We start from the raw sequence: 19,497 nt of genomic DNA, 5'->3' as shown, positions 1-19,497 counted from the left end.
TGTATAAATATCCATAGGAGGATCGTCACGTAATATTTATTAAAAGAACCATTACCATTACCCTACCATATATAATTTCCATAGGAGGAACACTATACTATCCATAGAAGGAACACTTTACTATCCATAAAAGGAACACTATACCTTCCATAAAAGGAACACTATACCTTCCATAAAAGGAACACTATACTTTATTATTTAATATCCATGTGAGGAGCTAGTCACTTCCCTTGACGATACGTGCAATATCCGAAGATCGTTCACGTACCGTCAAGCAATCATTCATATATTTCACATTATCCATATAAGGCATACACTTATCTCTTAGGATAAGTGTATTAACAAACATATTGAGTATGCACACAGCCCCGAAAACGTAACACATAAATGGGGCTAGAAACTCACCTGAATTCTGCTTCTTTTTCTGATAGCTGTAAATCCCTTCTCTAACTGAGCTCGGCTGACTGTACAAGTTACACGTATCAATACTCGTCTGATCTAATCTGGTGGCCTAGTATTAGCTTACTTTAACTTATCGCTTTATAATTTATTTTCTAATCAAACTTGGCTTTAGGCGAAGTTAACCCTCGGGCGAACTTAGCTCTAGGCGAAGTTAACCTTAGGCGAACTTAGCTTTACAGCGAAGTTGCCATCAGGCGAACTTGGCTTCAGGCGAAGTTGTCATCAGGCGAACTTGGCTTAAGGCGAAGTTGAACCTTAGGCGAACTTAACTTTACAGCGAAGTTGCCATCAGGCGAACTTAGCTTGCAGGCGAAGTTCATCAGGCGAACTTAGCTTGCAGGCGAAGTTCATCGCGTTGAAGGCGAAGTTGCCCAGATGAAGGCGAAGTTGCCCAGACGGCCGCTGTTCGGTTTCTTTCAGCATTTTGAGCGATTTTAACACCCTTGCTATGGTTCAATATCACCCACTACGCTTCCCGACCATTTTTGGTCGCTTATACACTAAAAAGCTTGGATCTTTAAACCTCAAAGATCAAGAATCATACCTTTTTGAGCTTGTTTGGATCTCGTTTAACTTGTTAACACAACTAATCGCTCTCTCTCGGACCTGCCCGATTCTTCCCTTGGCTCAGCCGGTTCCGACGAAGTTAGTGGGTATGTGTGTGTTAGGGAGTTTGGTGAAATATGAAAGATATTTTGGGGTTTATGGGATATTTATATCCCTGAAATCCCATGGACCTAAGGCCCATTCTTATTTAACCCATCTCTATTAATCCAAATCCATAACCAACGTCCATTACCCGACACTAGCCCGACCCATACCAACTCCTATTCTTTTATTTATTTCCTGATAACCCGAGTAAATTTTCCCTCTATTATTAAGTAATATAATTAATATTATCTTGAGATTTCGGGATGTTACACAAATGTAGTGTAAAAGGAAGTTTTTATCTATTTGCAACATATTTGTGTAATATTAGTTATGTAATTTTAATTTAATTATAATTGTATTAACAATATATGATCAATTTGTTGACTGTATTTCACTTAATGGTTAAAGTTTAAAATTTTTAACAATTACTCGTGTAATACACGGGTCTCAAACTAGTATAATATATGTGAATAAATGGGTATGTTTGTGGGGAGAACGGATACGCTAGCATTGAAGATGAAATGTGGTTGTGAGAATATGGGTTAAAATCTGATTTGACGGCTAATTATAAATATTTGTAAAACGATTGGAGTGTTAGTGTGGTAAAAAAATAAAATGAAACTTAACAATGGCCACTATATTGATAAATGAATAAACAATTGCCACCATTTTTTATTTATTTTGTAAATGGCTACATATGACTGCATTCAGAATTCCCGCCGCCGTACCACTACTAAAAATGAATACACGCTTGCTACCATTAAGTTAGGTTGTAACTTACTAAATTGTAATTGCCCACTTGTGATTTCCTGAAGACTGTGGCCGTCATACCCACTCATGATGAATCCACAATTGCTAGAAATTAATTTTAATAGTAAATTGGTGTTTGTGATTTTCGTACTCTTGTATCACTGGATTTATTACATTACATATCACTACTTGTGACTTCGTTAAAAATTTCCGCCTTTATACCCTTAAAACACATTGGATAAACAGTTGCTACCAAATTATATTTAGTTGATAATGCATACTTGTGATTTCGTGAATAATTCTAGGCTTCTAGCCATCTACCTTACTCCACATGATAAAACAATTGTCGCCAAAATGATTTAATTGCGTGAATGACAACTTGCGAATTCATAAAGATTTTTACATGCATACTGAACTTGCACATCAACATGGAAGTGAATTCAATTGAGCGAAGACAATTTTAATCAAAACGATGTAGTTTCCATGATTTTGCAAACAAGATTAGTTTTATGATATCGTCTTATTCAGTACAACATTTTCTATTATCTCATATTGTGTTCAAATCTCACTTAAAAAAAGTAAAATTTAAACTAGGCTAGGAGTTATATAGTTAAAAACTAAAAGTAGATAAAATACTTAAAAAGTTAAAACAAGATAAAAAGAAATTGAATACGCGACTCTTGGATTCCTATGGATAAAGCACATATCTAGATCGGTGAACATGTGTTGCGATGATTGGCTAAGCCTTTCCCTTTGCCGTAAAGATAAGACAGAACTAAGCTAGGACCGAAGAGAGAAAAGCGAATTTCATATAATATAAGTCCTTTTGTCTTTGAATTGCTTTTTTTTTTTCGTTTTTGTTTTGGTTGTAGTTTGGTGGCTGTATAATTAAGCTAAATTTTTGTTTGACTCGTATATATATTTAATACTTTTGTTTGTCATGGAAAAACAAGAATATAAGGCTCTTGAATAATTCAAAACCAAGTTTTCGTACATCATACGATCCCTTATATTGATAAAAAAATTAAAACACAAAATTAGAATTCTAAATCAAGGGAAATAATGGATTACGATATTCATATTCATGTATTGTTTTAGTAAAAGTATAAATATCATTTTTTGGTCATTGCCGGTCTCAACTAACGAATTGGTTGCTGACAGCCCCATCTATTAACGTATTTATTTGTATCGGTCTGCGGCTAACGATATCCTTACGTCGTTACTTGCAGGTTGTCGGAAAAACATTTTTGGCCCGAAAAATCACATTTTTTCCAGAAAACTCAACCTAAACACCGCCACCACCACCAATTGACTCACCACCAACCAACCACCACCATTTGAGCACCATCAACCGATTTCGACGATGATTATAAGGTTTCGGTGAACTCAATAATTATGACTTACACTTGAAAAATGTTTCTAAAAAATGCGAGTTTCTCAGTCAAATATGTTTTTCTTGTGAGCTACAACTAACGGTGTTAAAATTTCGTTAGTTGCAGACCACCGAAAACAAATATGATAAATGTGAAATTTTTATCAATCAATTCTTTACTTGAAACTAATATTAACAAAAAAATAATAGCTTAGATTAATATAAACCAATACACATATGATAAATAAATATTCCAATGTCAAAAGATCTTAAAGATTCGTTATTAAATTAAAGTAATACAGCCTTTATTTATTTTGAACGGCAATATACTCTTTATTTAAAAATGAAGTTACAAACCCGAATATTTTTCTATAAATATTATTACAACGGCATTATCAAAAATATTATTACAACGGCATTATCAAAAATTATTCAACATCTCCATTCCATAAAAGGACAACCTCCCTAGTCCAGTCCTTTCCTTTCCTTTCTTAACACCAAAAATGTTAACAATAATAATAATATTATTATTACTATTATCCTCATTACTTCTTTCCATAGATCCAGCCACCACCACCTTCCCGGACGGCCACTCCACCGTCCTCCCAGACCCTTCAACCTTCTTCTCACCTAACCTCATCTCTTCACCACTACCCACCAACACATTCTTCACAAACCTTATCATTGAAAATGGCACCCAACATGAATACATCCATCCGTACACCATCAAATCCTCTCACTCCACACTCTCTCTCTCTTACCCTTCTTTATTCTCCAACTCTTCCTTCACCCAACAAATCTTCACCCCGGATATCAACATATCCGTTTTACGCACCCCGAAACCAAACCGGAACCATACCGTTTCGTCCTTTAGTGACCTCAGTGTCACCTTGGACTTTAAACCTTTTTTAAGATTCTTTCTAGTCAGAGGCACCCCATATTTAACGTGTCAGGTGTTACAAAATGTCCCTTTATCCATTTCAACTGTACACAATATTATTAATTTCGTACCCAATGGTTTAAAAACCAAGTACAAGATTTTTCTTAGTAACGGTCAAGTTTGGATTCTGTACTCGTCTACGCCTATCGGGTTAACCCGAAAGGCGTCCACGTCCACGATCGTATCCGAAGCCTTTCGTGGCGTGATTCGCCTTGCTTTGTTGCCGAACGCGAATTCGGAACAGGTTCTTGATAAGTTTAGTTCTTGTTATCCGGTTTCGGGTCACGCGTTGTTTCGTGAATCGTTTAGTGTCGAATACCGATGGAAGAGTAGAGGTTTAGGGGATTTGTTAATGCTGGCGAATCCTCTGCATTTGAAGTTGATTAAAGATTCATCAGTTAAGATTCTTGATGATTTTAAGTACCAAAGTGTTGATGGTGAGCTTGTAGGTGTTGTTGGGAGCTCATGGAAGTTGAAAACCGATCCGGTTAAGGTAACGTGGCATTCGATTAAAGGGGTTGAGAAGGATTCGTATCCGGAAATTGTTAAGGCGCTTGTGGAAGATGTGAAGGGGTTGGATTCTAGTAATATGTCGACTAATTCGTCGTATTTTTATGGGAAGTTAGTGGCGAGGGCGGCTAGATTGGCGTTGATAGCCGAAGAAGTTGATCATGTTGATGTGATCCCAAAAGTTGAACGGTATTTGAAGGATACAATTGAGCCATGGTTAGATGGGACTTTTGTTGGTAATGGTTTTTTGTATGATAAGACATGGGGTGGGATTATAACTAGACAAGGGTCTAATGATAGAACCGGTGATTTCGGATTTGGGATTTTTAATGATCATCATTTTCATATCGGTTACTTTCTTTATGGAATCGCGGTTCTTGCTAAAATAGATCCTGTTTGGGGGGAAAAGTATAGACCTCAAGCGTACTCGTTAATGTTGGATTTCATGACATTGGGAAAAGGTTCGGATTTGAAGTATACGCGTTTAAGGATGTTTGATTTGTGGAAGTTGCATTCATGGGCTTCTGGATTGAATGAATTTGAAGATGGGAGGAATCAAGAGAGTACGAGTGAAGCTGTGAACGCGTATTATGCAGCTGCTTTGATGGGGCTAGCTTATGACGATCCACGTCTTGTTGCGTTGGGGTCTTTGCTTATGTCGTTGGAGATTCGTGCTGCGCAGACATGGTGGCATGTTAAAGAAGGTAGTACACTTTATGGTGCTGAGTTCACACGGGCGAACCGAGTGGTGGGAATTCTTTGGCAGAACAAAAGAGACAGTGTGCTATGGTTTGCTCCGGCCGAGCAAAAGGAATTCCGGTTAGGGATTCAATTGCTGCCGGTTTTGCCGGTTTCTGAGGTGTTGTTTTCGGATCACGAGTATGCGAAGCAGCTTGTTGAATGGACATTACCTTCTTTGAAAAGAGAAGGGGTTGGAGAAGGGTGGAAAGGGTTTGTGTATGCATTGGAAGGTGTTTATGACAAGGAGATTGCTCTTAAAAAGATTAGGAAATTGACTGGACATGATGATGGGAATTCTTTGAGTAATATGTTATGGTGGATCTTTAGTAGGTAACGAACATGTTATGTTATGTTTTGGTTTGGACTTGTGTATTTTATTGATTATAGAAGTGGTAGGTGTGTTATTTATCATCATCATCATCATCATCATCATCATCATCTTCATGTTTTATTTAGTGACAAATTGTTATATCTTGAGATCTTAGCTACCATATTCATGTTTTATATATAGTGTTTACTTTTAGATTTTGCTATCTTTTCTGCCCCTCTGGTTTGAAAGAAATAAGGAAAATAACAAAAAATAGTTATTTAAGAAACATGTATTATTATTTTTTTTGAACGACCAACTAAGTAACGCCGGGTACTTCGTACAAGATTCCCATTGGCTAAAAGTAGCCCGAGCCGGCCACGAGTCCAGACAGACGGAGCCCCTAGCGGTCCACCTATTGAGGGATTCCCCGAATAAAACTCGACCCCCACGCCCACAAAACGGCACGACAGCATGGAGACGGTAAAACCGGGTGAGATCAGGACTCGAACCATGGCAAGCCAGGGTCATCCCTCATATCTCGCGTATAAATTGATGAAAGTGAGGTTTGAACTCCCTACCTCTCACTATTAAAGTGAGTGTCCTACCTCTCACTATTAAAGTGAGTGCTCTACCATTGAGCCACATCAATTTATAAAAAACCTGTATTATAATTTGGAATTAAAATTGACGCATCAAAATAATAAATAAAATAAAGAATGAGAAAACAATAGAGCCCAAAACTCCAAAAGTCACATGAACTTGATTATATTTTATCTTTATATTTTGTTACTTTAAAGTCAACCATATATCATTGCAAATTTTAAGCTTTTTGTATATCTTCATATTCACACCTCTCCAAAAGTCCAAATATTAGTTTGAGTACCCTTAACGGAATATATTTATATATTGACACTTTTAAATTATCCATAATTTTGTAAAATTAGGTATTGTATTATAGATATACAATCCATAGAACTCTAAATATTTTTCTTCGAAAAAAATTTAGTTAAACTACTTACAACTCATTTGGACATGCTAGGCATAAATATGTGGTCCATGTCGGCTAAAGCCGAAGTCCATATAGGATGAAAGCGCCTCAACACCATTACATATGTGGTGTTTTAGGCATTTGAGACGTCAGCGTGGACGAGATCACGGGGTGGGGCATGACCACATGGATGTTTGCTTAATTTTATGGGTCAATTCAAACACATCATGTTTTTATACTTTTTCTCTTTTATTTAATTTTCATATGAAAGTATTACATACTTTTTTGTGACGCGTTTTTCACTCTCGTGACAGGGTGTTTTTCATTATGCCGTGTATCCACTACTACGGATACCCTTACAAGTTAATGAGTTAGTTGAAGGAAAAAACAAAAATAATGAGAAATCTAGTTTGATTTATCTCAATTTTCAATGAAATTCAATTTAATTTTTCATAGTAGGCTTGGTGTGTGAGTTTCAGCCCATTGTAACCAAAGCTAAGTCTGCTTGAAATCAACCCCCCGGCATTTCTCACATAAATAAGACTAAGGTAGCGTTTGGTATAGAGGAATGGAGGGTGAAATGGAATGACTCATTGCAAGGGAATGAAGAAAAGTGTGTTTGGTTAGTCAAAGGAATGGAATGATCAATTACCTAGGCCATTCAATTCCCTCTAAAACACTTCAATTTCATTCCACCGATATCCCATGTTTTTTTTCATTCCATTCTCTCTTTCACCCTACATCACCTCCACCACCCTCCCAACACTATCAACACCCACCACGACCACCACCCACCACCATCACCGTCCACCGACGTTGCCACCGACCACCACCATCACCGTCACCGTCGTCGTTATCGCCACCACCACCAACCATCGCCATCAGTGCTAGTCGCCCATCACCGCCACCCAGCCGCCCCGCCCACCGTCATCGCTGCACACCACCGCTTGCCACCTCCACCGTTACCGTCATCACCCACCCCCACCACCAACATGCGCCTCCGCCCATCGACACCACTGCCCACCACCGGCCGCCACCTCCACCGTGACCGCTATCACCCACCCCCACCACCAACACACGCCCTCGCCAACCGTCACCGCTGCCCACCACTGCCTGCCACCTCCACCGTGATCGCCATCACTCACCCCACCACCAACACGCGCCCCCGCCCACTGTCACCACCTGCCCCCTCCACCATGACCGCCATCACCCACCTCCAACCACCATTATCTCCCGTCGCCCCACCACCACCCGTCACCGCCAACCACCGTCACTGCCCACCAATGCCACGACCACCACCTGCCTCCCACCACCACCGCCACTCACTACCATTTTAACTTTATTTTTTTTTCTACTTACTAAATAACGCAAAATAAACATTCATTTCATTTCCATGTGGTAACCAAACATCTCATTGGAATGGTAATAACTCATTCCATTCCTTTGTCCATTCCATTACCACGTTCATTCTATTCCGTCGTCCATTCCATTACCTCATACCAAACAGACCCTAAGAGTATTCATCAACCTCCAACAAATCAAGCATTTTCCCACCATGTTAATTAATCTTTTTCGTGTGATTGAATGCCCACTTAAATCATTTTCGGAGCTTTTGGGTCGGCTTACAGAAATAAATGAAAAGTAAATTATAGTTCAAATAAAAGGCAAGACGGATTTAGTCTTGAGCCACCTAGTGGTCCAAAAAGTTAACATGGTTAATTTTTGTCACCTAAAGTCAAGACCATTTAGTCTTTTTCATATCATGGGCCATCCAATATCTATGATCCATGTGATTCTACAAATACATATCCTGGAAATGCAATGATTTTTTTTCTTCACCTCTAAATTCATCTCCAATCATCCATCATTAATTATTTTAATCACAACAAATTCACATGGTGTCGTTCATAATACCTGGTGTCAGTTAGATCACGATATTACAATTTACACGTTACATGTAAAATAAAAAAGGTTGCAGGGGGTCGCTTGACTCGGACCCATTGGGTATGTTAGGGTCCACCAATGATAAAGACCACCTATAACTCAGAGTTGGTATTCACATTCATACAAAATGATCCTAAAAACTAACACACACCTAAGATTCTTAGATTCACTTGTCATTCTAGAAAATTAAGCTAGAGGCTAGAACGTTAATAATGAAAAAAAGCCCGTGCAGGACAAAACGTGACGTGTGCTTCCCATCCATTTGCAATGTGTGACGGAGACAGGAGGAAGGAGTTATTGGACAACTATGAAGGCATAAGCTAAAACGTAACGAATTAACACCGATAGTGTTAGGTTACACAACATGATTACAAGCAAGTACAATATTAGCGTGACACTAGCATTAACAATTCTAAACCAATAACATTAGAATGTACAAACAAAGTCTAGTTTCTTTTTCATTCATTTATTTATTTATTTTAGGTATATGGTTAAAAGGCGATTATTTATGTTAACGGATTAAATTCTTTTGCAGTGCAAACTCACCATATCTAGCTTCAGTTGTGAACGGTCCTGGTAAAAACAGCTTGACGCCTTTGGTTCAATGCACAAAACATATGTGCCCGATTCGAGTTCACTGGCACGTGAAGCTTAACTACAAGGATTATTGGCGCGTGAAGGTCACCATTACAAATTTTAACTATAGGATGAATTACTCGCAGTGGAATTTTGTTGTTCAACACCCCAGCTTTGACAACCTTACTCAGATTTTCAGTTTCAATTACAAACCGTCGACGCCTTATTCATCCATAAGTAAGTTGACTTTTTTATTAATCATTTCTTGATTTACTGAAATGCAAGTTGTGAAGTTCTAACTTATGTTTTTTCTTAATGTTTTAACAGATGATACTGCAATGTTATGGGGAGTTATATTTTACAACGATTTTACATTTGAAAAGGGTTGGGCTTTTCCAAGAAGAATATATTTTAATGGTAACAACTGTTTGATGCCACCACCTGATGCGTACCCGTATCTGCCAAACGCTGGTTCACGCTTAAGGTTCTCTTTGTTTAGTATAGTAGTTGAATCATTACAGAGAATTACCCAGGGAAATTCAGGTTTGGTTTTCACTTTTCAGTTGTCTCTATGCTAAATTTAAAAATAAGATGCTGTTAATAATAAATGTTAGTTGTTTTAATAATACACAATGTGGTTTGCAGGAATTGTCGGGATCAATACCAGAGGGCTTCGATGAGTATTTTAGCAGTCGGTTTCCTAGACTCTTGATGGAGGTATACTGACACCTATTGTCAGTATATGTAATTGTAGGCCATTTCTAAGTCCGTTATTGGGACCACCAAGTCCATGGGGATTAAGGTTCACAAGGACTTGGATTGATTGATGCTTTGTATTTGAATTTTCCTTACGTAAGATTGATTGAACCTTTTTTTGGTGTAATGAAGCATATGCATTCTAAGGTTTGCCTTTCAACTCCTTTTTTTCCATATGTTTTAAGTGCATATAATTCATGACTATTATGATACAAGTAAAATATAAGAGAGTTTAGGCTAAATGAAATGTCGAGCCCGAGGTAACGTGGCAACGCGGCAACGCCAATCCCTTTGATGTCCGAAATAATTTAGCAACACGGTTGGTAGCTCTAGTTTAATTAGAGCTTGTCTTCCCTTTTCCCATTTTTTTTCACAGTTTAATCGTTAGTTGTGTAGATGAAGTTTAGTATGATGTATTTATTTTTTACATGACCCGACCCAATCCGAACCAAACCAGATCGACAAACTCCAATATGTAGCTATAGTCAACCAACCCCAAAAATTTTGACCACTGTAAAACATTTCTGTTATTCAATTTCAGTTTTGAAATTTGGTTATGATTTGTTGTGATTATTAGTATCATACAATGTGTAGTATGCACTATGCAGTAGGCTTTACAGATTATACAGTTTTGGGCCCCAATGTCTTTCAGGATTTGGTAGAAAGCGGGCCACCTTCTTTGCTTGAGCCTTGCTTAATGACGCAACCGCTCGAGCAAAATTAGCCTGTTAGCAATCATTTCAAAATGGATTAAAATTTTGTCCATACTGAAAAGGGTAAGGTATTGTATTTTGACTAATAATGAAGTGAAACATACATGAAGCACGGGTTCCTTAGCTAAGATCACGCTTCCAGAATGCTCTGGCGGTTGGGCTTTCACAGGATATTTGTTAACCATAAAAACCGACAAAAAGGCACAAACTTTAATTAAACACGGGTTATAAATTTATCATGATTAATGAAGAAAAAAAACAAACTAGCTTACCCAACAACGCATGATATCCCATATAACCTCCATAAGAGCATCCGATTTCAACCCTAACGGGTTCACGTGAGTTCCAGAAATACGGTATCCGGCATTAATAACAGCAGACCTAAATACCACCGCAGAAGGCGAAGTGCACTTTAAAGTTGCACAGAGATTATGCAAACTCACAAAAAGTGGAACATCTGGTAGCTCCTGAATAAATAAAATAACTTAAATGATTTACAAAATTTAAAAAGAAGCAAATAATGAAAATGCCTTTAGTTTAAGTGTCGCCCGTGCTACCTCTGAAATTGTTGTCAAAACAGCAGATATTCGGTCAAAAGCAGGATACCGCGCCTTCATAGACTTCACATCTGATAATATTGATGTCACCCAATCTTGATCATGAATAGGAGCCGACCAAATAGGCCCACCCATGTTATATTTTTTACCACAGTCGGTACACTCTTGGGGAACAATGGGACCAAAGCCCGGGAGATATCTCACACTCGTATTCTGCAAAAAAATAATGTAATGATCAAGAAATAAGATCTTTAAACATTTTTTAAATGATTATTTTGGGAATAGTTTGCACGCACCTTAGAGACTGTCCTACCGAGTGGCTGTAGATGAAACGAATCACAGCCAGTACATTGGTAAACATATGAAAGCTTGAGGGGAGTGTTTTTCATGGCACCTGCTGACCTGGAATCATTACATAATTTCAAGAAGTTATAAAACCATGTCTTGATGTTTACATAGCTTGAGAAATAAAGTATACTCACGTGTATATGCGAACAAATACCCGTACGTAAAAGTCCATCTGAACGGATAACACAGGGACAATGTATCGCTAGTATCTATTTGCGTGACTCTGTACAAGGTGACAGTTTAATATTGTTTTAACAAATTAAAGAATTATGATAATACAAATCTAGTTGAAGATCAGGGTACCTCAATGCATGCAAGCGGGACCGTTGGGAAATGTACAGTCAGAGTTGCTATTTCGCAAAGACAAATCGACTTTTTACATTCGAAAAGGGTTGGGCTTTTCCAAGAAGAATATATTTTAATGGTGACAACTGTGTGATGCCACCACCTTATGCGTACCCGTATCTGCCAAACGATGGTTCACGTTTAAGGTTCTCTTTGTTTAGTATAGTGTCGATTTGTTCGGCGGTTTTGTTTGTGTTTGTTTAATGTTTGAAATTAAAGTCCTTGAAGTGGTCATGTGTTGGTCACACTACTTTGTAGAGTAGTTGAAGTTATAGTGTTGTTTGCAGTTGTATAATTATTTAAACATACATTTGGTAACTTAAATCCAATATTTGATTTTGGTTATTGTTGGAACCCTAATTGAATCGTGAGTGATTAAATGAGGGTTCGCGCGTTGTTCTAGAGAAGAATGGTGATTTGAGTGTGATTCTTGGTATTTGTATAAATTGATTGGTATCATACAATAGTTGATGTGTGCAGTGTTCTTGGTGGGTTTTAGAGTGAGATGATTGAGAAATAATGTATCTTTCTTATTGCTTGTCATGTCCCCTTGTTTACAAAGAGAATGTCCATATTTATAGGGTCCAGGATGAATCTTTTCCCTGGACAGATAATACTAAGTTCCACCCTATTATCCAACGGTCTCTCCTCTTCTTTGACTTTGCATGGGAGCTTGCTATTATCCGCTGGACATCTCTGGGTATCTTCAGTGTACGTGATGCTTCAGACCTGGCCCCCCTTCAGTCTCCCAGTCTGCTACATTGTTGACTGGGTCTTTGTCTAAATGCACAATGGGCCTTGTTGGGCTAGGTTTCTTCTCTTAGACTGGTCTGATTTAATGGTAACTTTGGGCTTTGTTGGGCCAAATCTGGGGTAACCTCTTCAGTTATGTTACCTTGTTTTCTGCTTTTTAGTTCATACTCTGTTGTGGTGAATGGTGATTGTGAGAGAGAAAAAGATAAAAGTGAGGATTGTTATTAATAAAAAGACAACTGGTTTTATTAAAGAGCTAGATAAAAATATATCAAATTATTATATTAAAGCTAGATAAAGATATATTTAAAAGTTTTATTAAAAAGCTAGATACAGAGATAATTTTAACCGATTTTGCATCAAAACAAATGAAATTTGTACAATGTTACTGCTGTAAAAAAATGTTTAGTAGATCATACATAATTTGATGTATACAAGATTCAAAAACATGAAATATTGGAGGTCAAAAAACCAAGCCTCAATAAGGCTTCAAAACATTTAAATCATTCAGAAAACTCATCAAAACAATTCAAAACTAAATCAACTAAAGATTTACACAAACACCAATTCAAGAACAAACAACATTTAAACTCATCAAACTACTAACAACGCCTTAATTTCATCAACTGATCATCTTTGTCTCGTAACAAATACGGTATCAATAGGGCTGGTGGCCTCTCCAAGACCATGTATCCCTCCGACTGCCTTCCGCCTAATTTCGCTAGCAAATCCGCACACTGGTTCCCATCTCTTCTGGTATGAATAAGGGTGCCTTTTTGCTCCGTCATCATTTTCTTAATGACATCAAGAACAGTCTTGAGCGACTGTTGATCATCCCTAAGTGTATAATAACCCGAGATTAACACCACAACAGTTTCACAATCGGTCTCGATCAGCAAACGTGACATGTTCTTTTGAACCACTAGACGTAAGCCGTTGTATATGCTCCACACTTCAGCCTCAAGACTCGTATACGGTCCGCCTTCCATCTTGCCCATGTACCCGCACAACCATCTTCCATTACTGTCTCTAATCAAACCCCCGAAACTCGATGGACGGGATTCCCTCGTGAACTCCCGTCCGTGTTTAACTTGAGAAAGCCATCGGCTGGTGGTAACATAACAGGTCGCATGTGAACAACAACATGGTGATGATGATGCATGTTAACATGTTGCGGAAGAACATAGACACGAGTCGCCATATTCTTATTTTTTTTTTGTTTTCTGGAAATTGATCGAAGAATTAGAAATATGTTTTGGTTGTTTGTGTAAGTGAGAATGTGAGACTGACATATTATCAGTGGTTATTTATATATATATATATATATATATATAGTTAACCCTACTTTAATTACTTGCGCCCTAAGTCTCTTTTTCAAAATACTACATAACAAACTGAAAATATTAATAATCAGGTAGTTTCCAAATTTAAAAGATATCAATCCCATTCAAAATTTTAAAAAGATATCTATTAATTAATAAGGAAGATACTCATTATGGGTATAATATAATGATAAGTTGATAACTATCGTTAACAATTTGTAAAATAAATTAATTGGTAACTTATTGATAGATGATTTTATCTTTTAAAGTAACACTACACAAAGAATCAATCGGTACATGTGTGTGTTAATATAACGATAAATAACAATGATAATCTATAAACTCAATTAATGTTAACGCTAGTCGGTAATTATTTGTCGAAAAATATATTTGTCAATAACTTTTTATAAAACATGAATGTTATATTAATGTCGGAAACTTTATAAAACCGACCCTTTTTTTACTTAACCGGTTCCAGATTGGAACAAGTTTGAAGAAACTCAAAAATCGGGGTTTGACATGTTCGAAACCGGCGTTGCAAGTAAATAATAGATAAATTGTTGTTGCTGCACTATTTTTTTCGTTTGCTTTTTTACTATTTACTATACATATTATATATCATGGTCGGTGCATATTATACCATCTTTAAAATATACACTCTAGATTGATGGTTGATATTGAGGTAGGGTGTTATAGATTGTGAAATCGTACGTCTCAAAAGTTATATATAATTGATGACTTATAATCCTACACTGTACTTATGGAGTCATCCTCGCAAACCCCCCACCACCACCACCAATATGATTTTTTTACTACGATACATATATTAAAATACCGATTAAACCGCATGAATTACACCGGCTCCATGAACTTTTGATCCATCCCTAAGAAATTTATGCATTCACGTGTATAATTATTCTAGTATTAAAAAAAATTGAGTCGAAATAAACACTAATATAATTATACAAACATCTCATATATATATATATATATATATATATATATATTTAAGCCCATAAGTAGTATGTTAATAACTAAGTGGCTTAAGTCCAATTGCCCAAAAGTTAAATTCTAGAAGACTTTAAGCCCGTATTGATGTTACAAGAATACAAGTTAAGCATAATATTAGTTACTAGCTTAATGTTTACCTACGACCAAGTATTCTAGACTCTAGTGATACGGTGTTCACTCTCACCATAGGTGAGATAGTGGGTTTCAATCCTTACAAGCGCAACATTAAATGAATTTATGGTGGAAAATTTTGTTGTTAAAAAAAACTATATTAATATATAAAGATGGTCAACAGACACAAAAAAAATTGATGTTAAGAAAAACTAGATTAATGTTTAATCGTTAGTTGTGTATATAAAGTTTAGTCTGATTTATGTTTTACATGACTCAGCTCAATCCGATCCGAACCAGACTGAAAAACTTCAATATGCAGCTATAGTCAACCGGCCCCAAAAATTTGACCCCTATAAATATACTTCTGTTATTCAATTTCAGTTTTGAAATATGGTTATGATTTGTTGTGATTATTATTGTCATAAAATGTGTAGCATGCAGTAGGTTCTACTACCCCTTAATGCTTATTAAGTATAGGTGCACAAAAAACCCGAACGCGGAACCGAAATCGAAATAAAAACCCAGAACCGGTTTTTTTAATACCCGAGTTTTAATACCCGAACCCGTACCCGACCCTACCCGTAGGGTACGGATAGGGTATGCATTTTGGCACTAAAACCCGAACCCGAACCTGATATGTACCCGAAAACCCGAACCGGTACCATACCCGGAACCGGGTTTTTCCAATACCCGAAACCGGGTATTTCAAATACCCGATGTATACCAGAAAAATACCCCTAAAAAGTGCAAACTTTTAAAAAATCCAATCTATACCCGAAAAAAACCCGGGAAAAAACCCGGAAAAAAAAACCGTATATAGGGTTTTTTAAATACACGATAATAGGGTATTCAAATACTAGGTTTTAGAATATTCAGTTCTATACCCGACCTGAACCCGATAAATAGGGTATGATTTTTAGAGACAATACCCAACCTGAACCCGACCCGATTATTACCAATACCCGGTCATACCTGTACGGGGTCATACTTGAACCCGGGTATTTAATAAACCCGATTTGTGCACCTCTATTATTAAGTTTACACAGAAGCAAACTACCCACATCAAAATAAATCATTATCAGAACAATTAAGATAAAAGATAGTAATAATCTATGGGACACAAACACCAGTAAGGAAAAATATATAACTACTTACATAAATTCCATCAAGATAATACAACATTTCATATAATTAAGAAACCAAATTAAAAATAATGAAAAAAAGAAGAAGGAAAAAAGCAGACCTCACTGTGCAACCCTCAAAACTTCCTTACAGAAAACATCCACCCTTCAACTAATTTATATCTTTTTCACAAACTTATTCCAACAGGGTAGTTGACCGCTAAGATTACTAGTTGGATTCACTCTGCACACAAATGCAGAACAAAATCAGGTCTATAAAAAGCTTCCAGTTATCATGAAATTGAACTACAATCTTGCGTCTTCTTACGTTTTGCTTCAGGCTCTTCCCCTTGTTCTTCTTCATTATTATTATTAAGAATAAGAATCTCGTTCACTGTTTCTGGGCCCAAAAGAGACACGTGCTTGCTAGTGATGGTCCGTCCGGCCCGCAGTTTTGGGCCCCAATGTCTTTCAGGATTTGGTAGAAAGCGGGCCACCTTCTTTGCTTGAGCCTTGCTTAATGACGCAACCGCTCGAGCAAAATTAGCCTGTTAGCAATCATTTCAAAACAGATTAAATTTTGTCCATACTGAAAAGGGTAAGTATTGTATTTTGACTAATAATGAACCTGAAGCACGGGTTCCTTATCTAAGATCACGCTTCCAGAATGCTCTGGCGGTTGGGCTTTCACAGGATATTTTTTAACCTTAAAAAACCGACAAAAAGGCACAAACTTTAATTAAACACGGGTTATAAATTTATCATGATTAATGAAGAAAAAAAAACAAACTAGTTTACCCAACAACGCATGATATCCCATATAACCTCCATAGGAGCATCCGATTTCAACCCTAACGGGTTCACGTGAGTTCCAGAAATACGGTATCCGGCATTAATTACAGCAGACCTAAATACCACTGCAGAAGGTGAAGTGCACTTTAAAGTTGCACAGAGATTGTGCAAACTCACAAAAAGTGGAACATCTGGTAACTCCTGGATAAATAAAACAACTTAAATGATTTAAAAATTTAAAAAGAAGCAAATAACGATTAACGTCTTTAGTTTGAGTGTAGCCAGTGCTACCTCTGAAATTGTTGTCAAGACAGCAGAAATTCGGTCAAAAGCAGGATACCGCGCCTTCATAGACTTCACATCTAATAATATTGATGTCACCCAATCTTGATCATGAATAGGAGCCGACCATATAGGCCCACCCATGTTATATTTTTTACCACAGTCGGTACACTCTTGGGGAACAATGGGACCAAAGCCTGGGAGATACCTCACACTTGTATTCTAAAAATTTAATGATCAAGAAATTAGATCTTAAAACATTTTTTAAATGATTATCTTGGGAATAGTTTGCACGCACCTTAGAGACTGTCCTACCGAGTGGCTGTAGATGAAACGAATCACAGCCAGTACATTGGTAAACATATGAAAGCTTGAGGGGAGTGTTTTTCATGGCACCTGCTGACCTGGAATCATTACATAATTTCAAGAAGTTATAACCATGTCTTGACTTTTACACAGCTTGAAAAATAAAGTATACTCACGTGTATATGCGAACAAATACCCGTATGTAAAAGTCCATCTGAACAGATAACACAGGGACAATGTATCGCTTGTATCTATTTGCGTGACTCTGTACAAGGTGACAATTTAATATTGTTTAACAAAATAAAGAACTATGATAATACAAATCTAGTTGAAGATCAGGGTACCTCAATGCATGCAAGGAGGACCCGCAAAGCCATTTCGTGGCAGTATTTTGCTTTCAGCGGGTAGGAACCATATCTAGCTCATCATACAACAAAACATGAGCTCATGTTGTTTTAAGAATTTTGTACTGTAAATAGAATATATAAAATTACTTGGAATAGCAGACTTCTCCATTGCCTCCGCATAGGACTGCCATATCTGTTGCTGTACACATCAGCATGCCTCCGTCAGCAATTGACTGCACTGCAGAGTCCAGGAACACAGATGGTGAACCGTATGGATCCAGATCAACCTGAAAAACATCACAAGATTATAAGTTAATCATGTGACATTGATTTAAATAAAGATAACATGTTAGATATAACATAAATCATACCATATCAAATTCCTTTGGATGTGTAAGCATATATACTCGAGCATCAGCAAGATTTGATTCCACCTTCGCGCTTGCAACTGAACCGTTGAATTTAATGTTTCTCCTGCAAGCTTCAACAGATGCTACACAAGAAAACATAACAAACATGTTTAATCAATATTCAGATTCATACCAACTACAATATTATGAAAGATCAAGCACAAATATACACTAATCCAACCTTTATCATTGTCGAGTGCCACAACCTTCCCGATCCCTTCTACTTCACGAGCATATCTTAAAGCTCTTAACCCTGAAGCAGACAGAGCCTAATAATTCATTAAAAAAACACTTATGTTAAACCCAACCTCCATAATGAAAACTTAACAACTTATACATTAAGTAAAAGAAAAGATTAAAAACCTCAAGCACTATAGGCGGTTTTAACTCTCCATGGCCTTTACCCTCTTGTAGCTTTTCGGGCCCTTCATTATCGAGCGCGTCTTCACATTCACCATTAGACTTTTCATTAGGCTTAGGAGAACCACTTGGTGGATTTGATCCGGAATCATGATCTTCCGATACCTTTAACACCTTTTTTATTCTTTTAGACAAAAGTGCTTCGTGTTCTTCTTTACGTTTCGATATAAACGTCCGCAGAACAGCAATAGACATATCTCTATTATTAACCTGCAGATCACATAACTTATACTTAATTCCTAAATCTTAATCTATCTGCTAATTCAAAACCTTATTTGAATTTGATAAATGCTGTTCCCAATAAGGCAATAAGCTTAGATTACTCACTCAAACTAACCATCATTCTAAACACAAATTATTGATTATAAAGCAATAAACTTTAAAGCAAAAAAAGAACAATAAAGACCCAAAGCAGCATAAATGTATGAATAAAAATAAAAACTTGACCTGGGTTTTATTGTAAAAGACTTCATTTTTATTATGCATCAAAATCTCAGCTTGTCCTTCTTTAATTATGGTGTAATCATTGAGATCAAACAGCTTCTCTTCCTCCTCTGTTCCCATCTTATTATTATTGATACGGTGGCCGGCAGCGGAATAAACAGCCGGAGTTTGAATAATAATATCAGTCTGCAAATAAATAATATTATTATGAA

The 19,497-nt window shown here is 37.0% G+C and overlaps 4 protein-coding genes across 5 annotated transcripts; 1 reads left to right on the top strand and 3 right to left on the bottom strand.

The window, feature by feature from the left end:
- The first annotated feature begins 3,738 nt into the window (after positions 1 to 3,738).
- On the top strand, positions 3,739 to 5,911 carry LOC143636050 (glucan endo-1,3-beta-D-glucosidase-like). The gene has a single exon (XM_077103733.1). The coding sequence runs from the start codon at positions 3,739 to 3,741 to the stop codon at positions 5,758 to 5,760; it is 2,022 nt and encodes a 673-aa protein (XP_076959848.1). The 3' UTR covers positions 5,761 to 5,911.
- A 5,065-nt stretch (positions 5,912 to 10,976) lies between these two features.
- On the bottom strand, positions 10,977 to 11,936 carry LOC143636049 (tRNA (guanine(26)-N(2))-dimethyltransferase 1-like). The gene is made up of 5 exons (XM_077103732.1): positions 11,922 to 11,936; positions 11,753 to 11,841; positions 11,567 to 11,672; positions 11,271 to 11,483; positions 10,977 to 11,180 (listed from the first exon to the last, which is right to left on the bottom strand). Exons 2-5 carry the CDS (start codon positions 11,788 to 11,790, stop codon positions 10,977 to 10,979), a joined length of 561 nt encoding a protein of 186 aa, XP_076959847.1. The 5' UTR covers positions 11,791 to 11,841; positions 11,922 to 11,936.
- A 1,382-nt stretch (positions 11,937 to 13,318) lies between these two features.
- Positions 13,319 to 13,705, bottom strand: LOC143636048 (uncharacterized). Its single transcript, XM_077103731.1, has one exon. It carries the CDS (start codon positions 13,703 to 13,705, stop codon positions 13,319 to 13,321), a length of 387 nt encoding a protein of 128 aa, XP_076959846.1.
- Positions 13,706 to 16,414: 2,709 nt separating this feature from the next.
- On the bottom strand, positions 16,415 to 19,425 carry LOC143636072 (tRNA (guanine(26)-N(2))-dimethyltransferase 2-like). Of its 2 annotated transcripts, XM_077103757.1 has the most exons (13): positions 19,289 to 19,425; positions 18,785 to 19,051; positions 18,603 to 18,690; positions 18,383 to 18,504; positions 18,159 to 18,298; positions 18,009 to 18,081; positions 17,841 to 17,929; positions 17,657 to 17,762; positions 17,368 to 17,580; positions 17,083 to 17,277; positions 16,913 to 16,990; positions 16,613 to 16,832; positions 16,420 to 16,528 (listed from the first exon to the last, which is right to left on the bottom strand). In XM_077103757.1, exons 1-13 carry the CDS (start codon positions 19,403 to 19,405, stop codon positions 16,524 to 16,526), a joined length of 1,713 nt encoding a protein of 570 aa, XP_076959872.1. In that variant the 5' UTR covers positions 19,406 to 19,425; the 3' UTR covers positions 16,420 to 16,523. The 2 variants fall into 2 exon arrangements, with proteins under 2 accessions (XP_076959871.1, XP_076959872.1); XM_077103756.1 differs by having other exon boundaries at positions 16,415 to 16,832.
- Positions 19,426 to 19,497: the final 72 nt, after the last annotated feature.

This window comes from Bidens hawaiensis, unplaced genomic scaffold (assembly GCF_021521415.1).
Source record: "Bidens hawaiensis isolate Kalapana, Puna unplaced genomic scaffold, B.hawaiensis_p1.1 tig00007761_1, whole genome shotgun sequence".
Taxonomy (NCBI): domain Eukaryota; kingdom Viridiplantae; phylum Streptophyta; class Magnoliopsida; order Asterales; family Asteraceae; genus Bidens; species Bidens hawaiensis.
Note: the sequence above shows the minus strand (reverse complement) of the source record. Positions and strands in the feature narration are given on the sequence as shown.

Coding starts and splice junctions, on each gene's coding strand:
- LOC143636050 (XM_077103733.1), top strand. CDS start 3,739: ATGTTAACAATAATAATAATATTATTATTACTATTATCCTCATTACTT.
- LOC143636072 (XM_077103756.1), bottom strand. CDS start 19,405: ATGGGAACAGAGGAGGAAGAGAAGCTGTTTGATCTCAATGATTACACC. Junction 18,691..18,784: donor AACCGCCTATAGTGCTTGAG/GTTTTTAATCTT, acceptor ATGAATTATTAG/GCTCTGTCTGCTTCAGGGTT. Junction 18,299..18,382: donor ATCCAAAGGAATTTGATATG/GTATGATTTATG, acceptor GATGTTTTTCAG/GTTGATCTGGATCCATACGG.
- LOC143636048 (XM_077103731.1), bottom strand. CDS start 13,705: ATGGAAGGCGGACCGTATACGAGTCTTGAGGCTGAAGTGTGGAGCATA.
- LOC143636049 (XM_077103732.1), bottom strand. CDS start 11,790: ATGGACTTTTACGTACGGGTATTTGTTCGCATATACAC. Junction 11,673..11,752: donor GTATTTGTTCGCATATACAC/GTGAGTATACTT, acceptor TAATGATTCCAG/GTCAGCAGGTGCCATGAAAA. Junction 11,181..11,270: donor TTTTGACAACAATTTCAGAG/GTAGCACGGGCG, acceptor TTATTTATTCAG/GAGCTACCAGATGTTCCACT.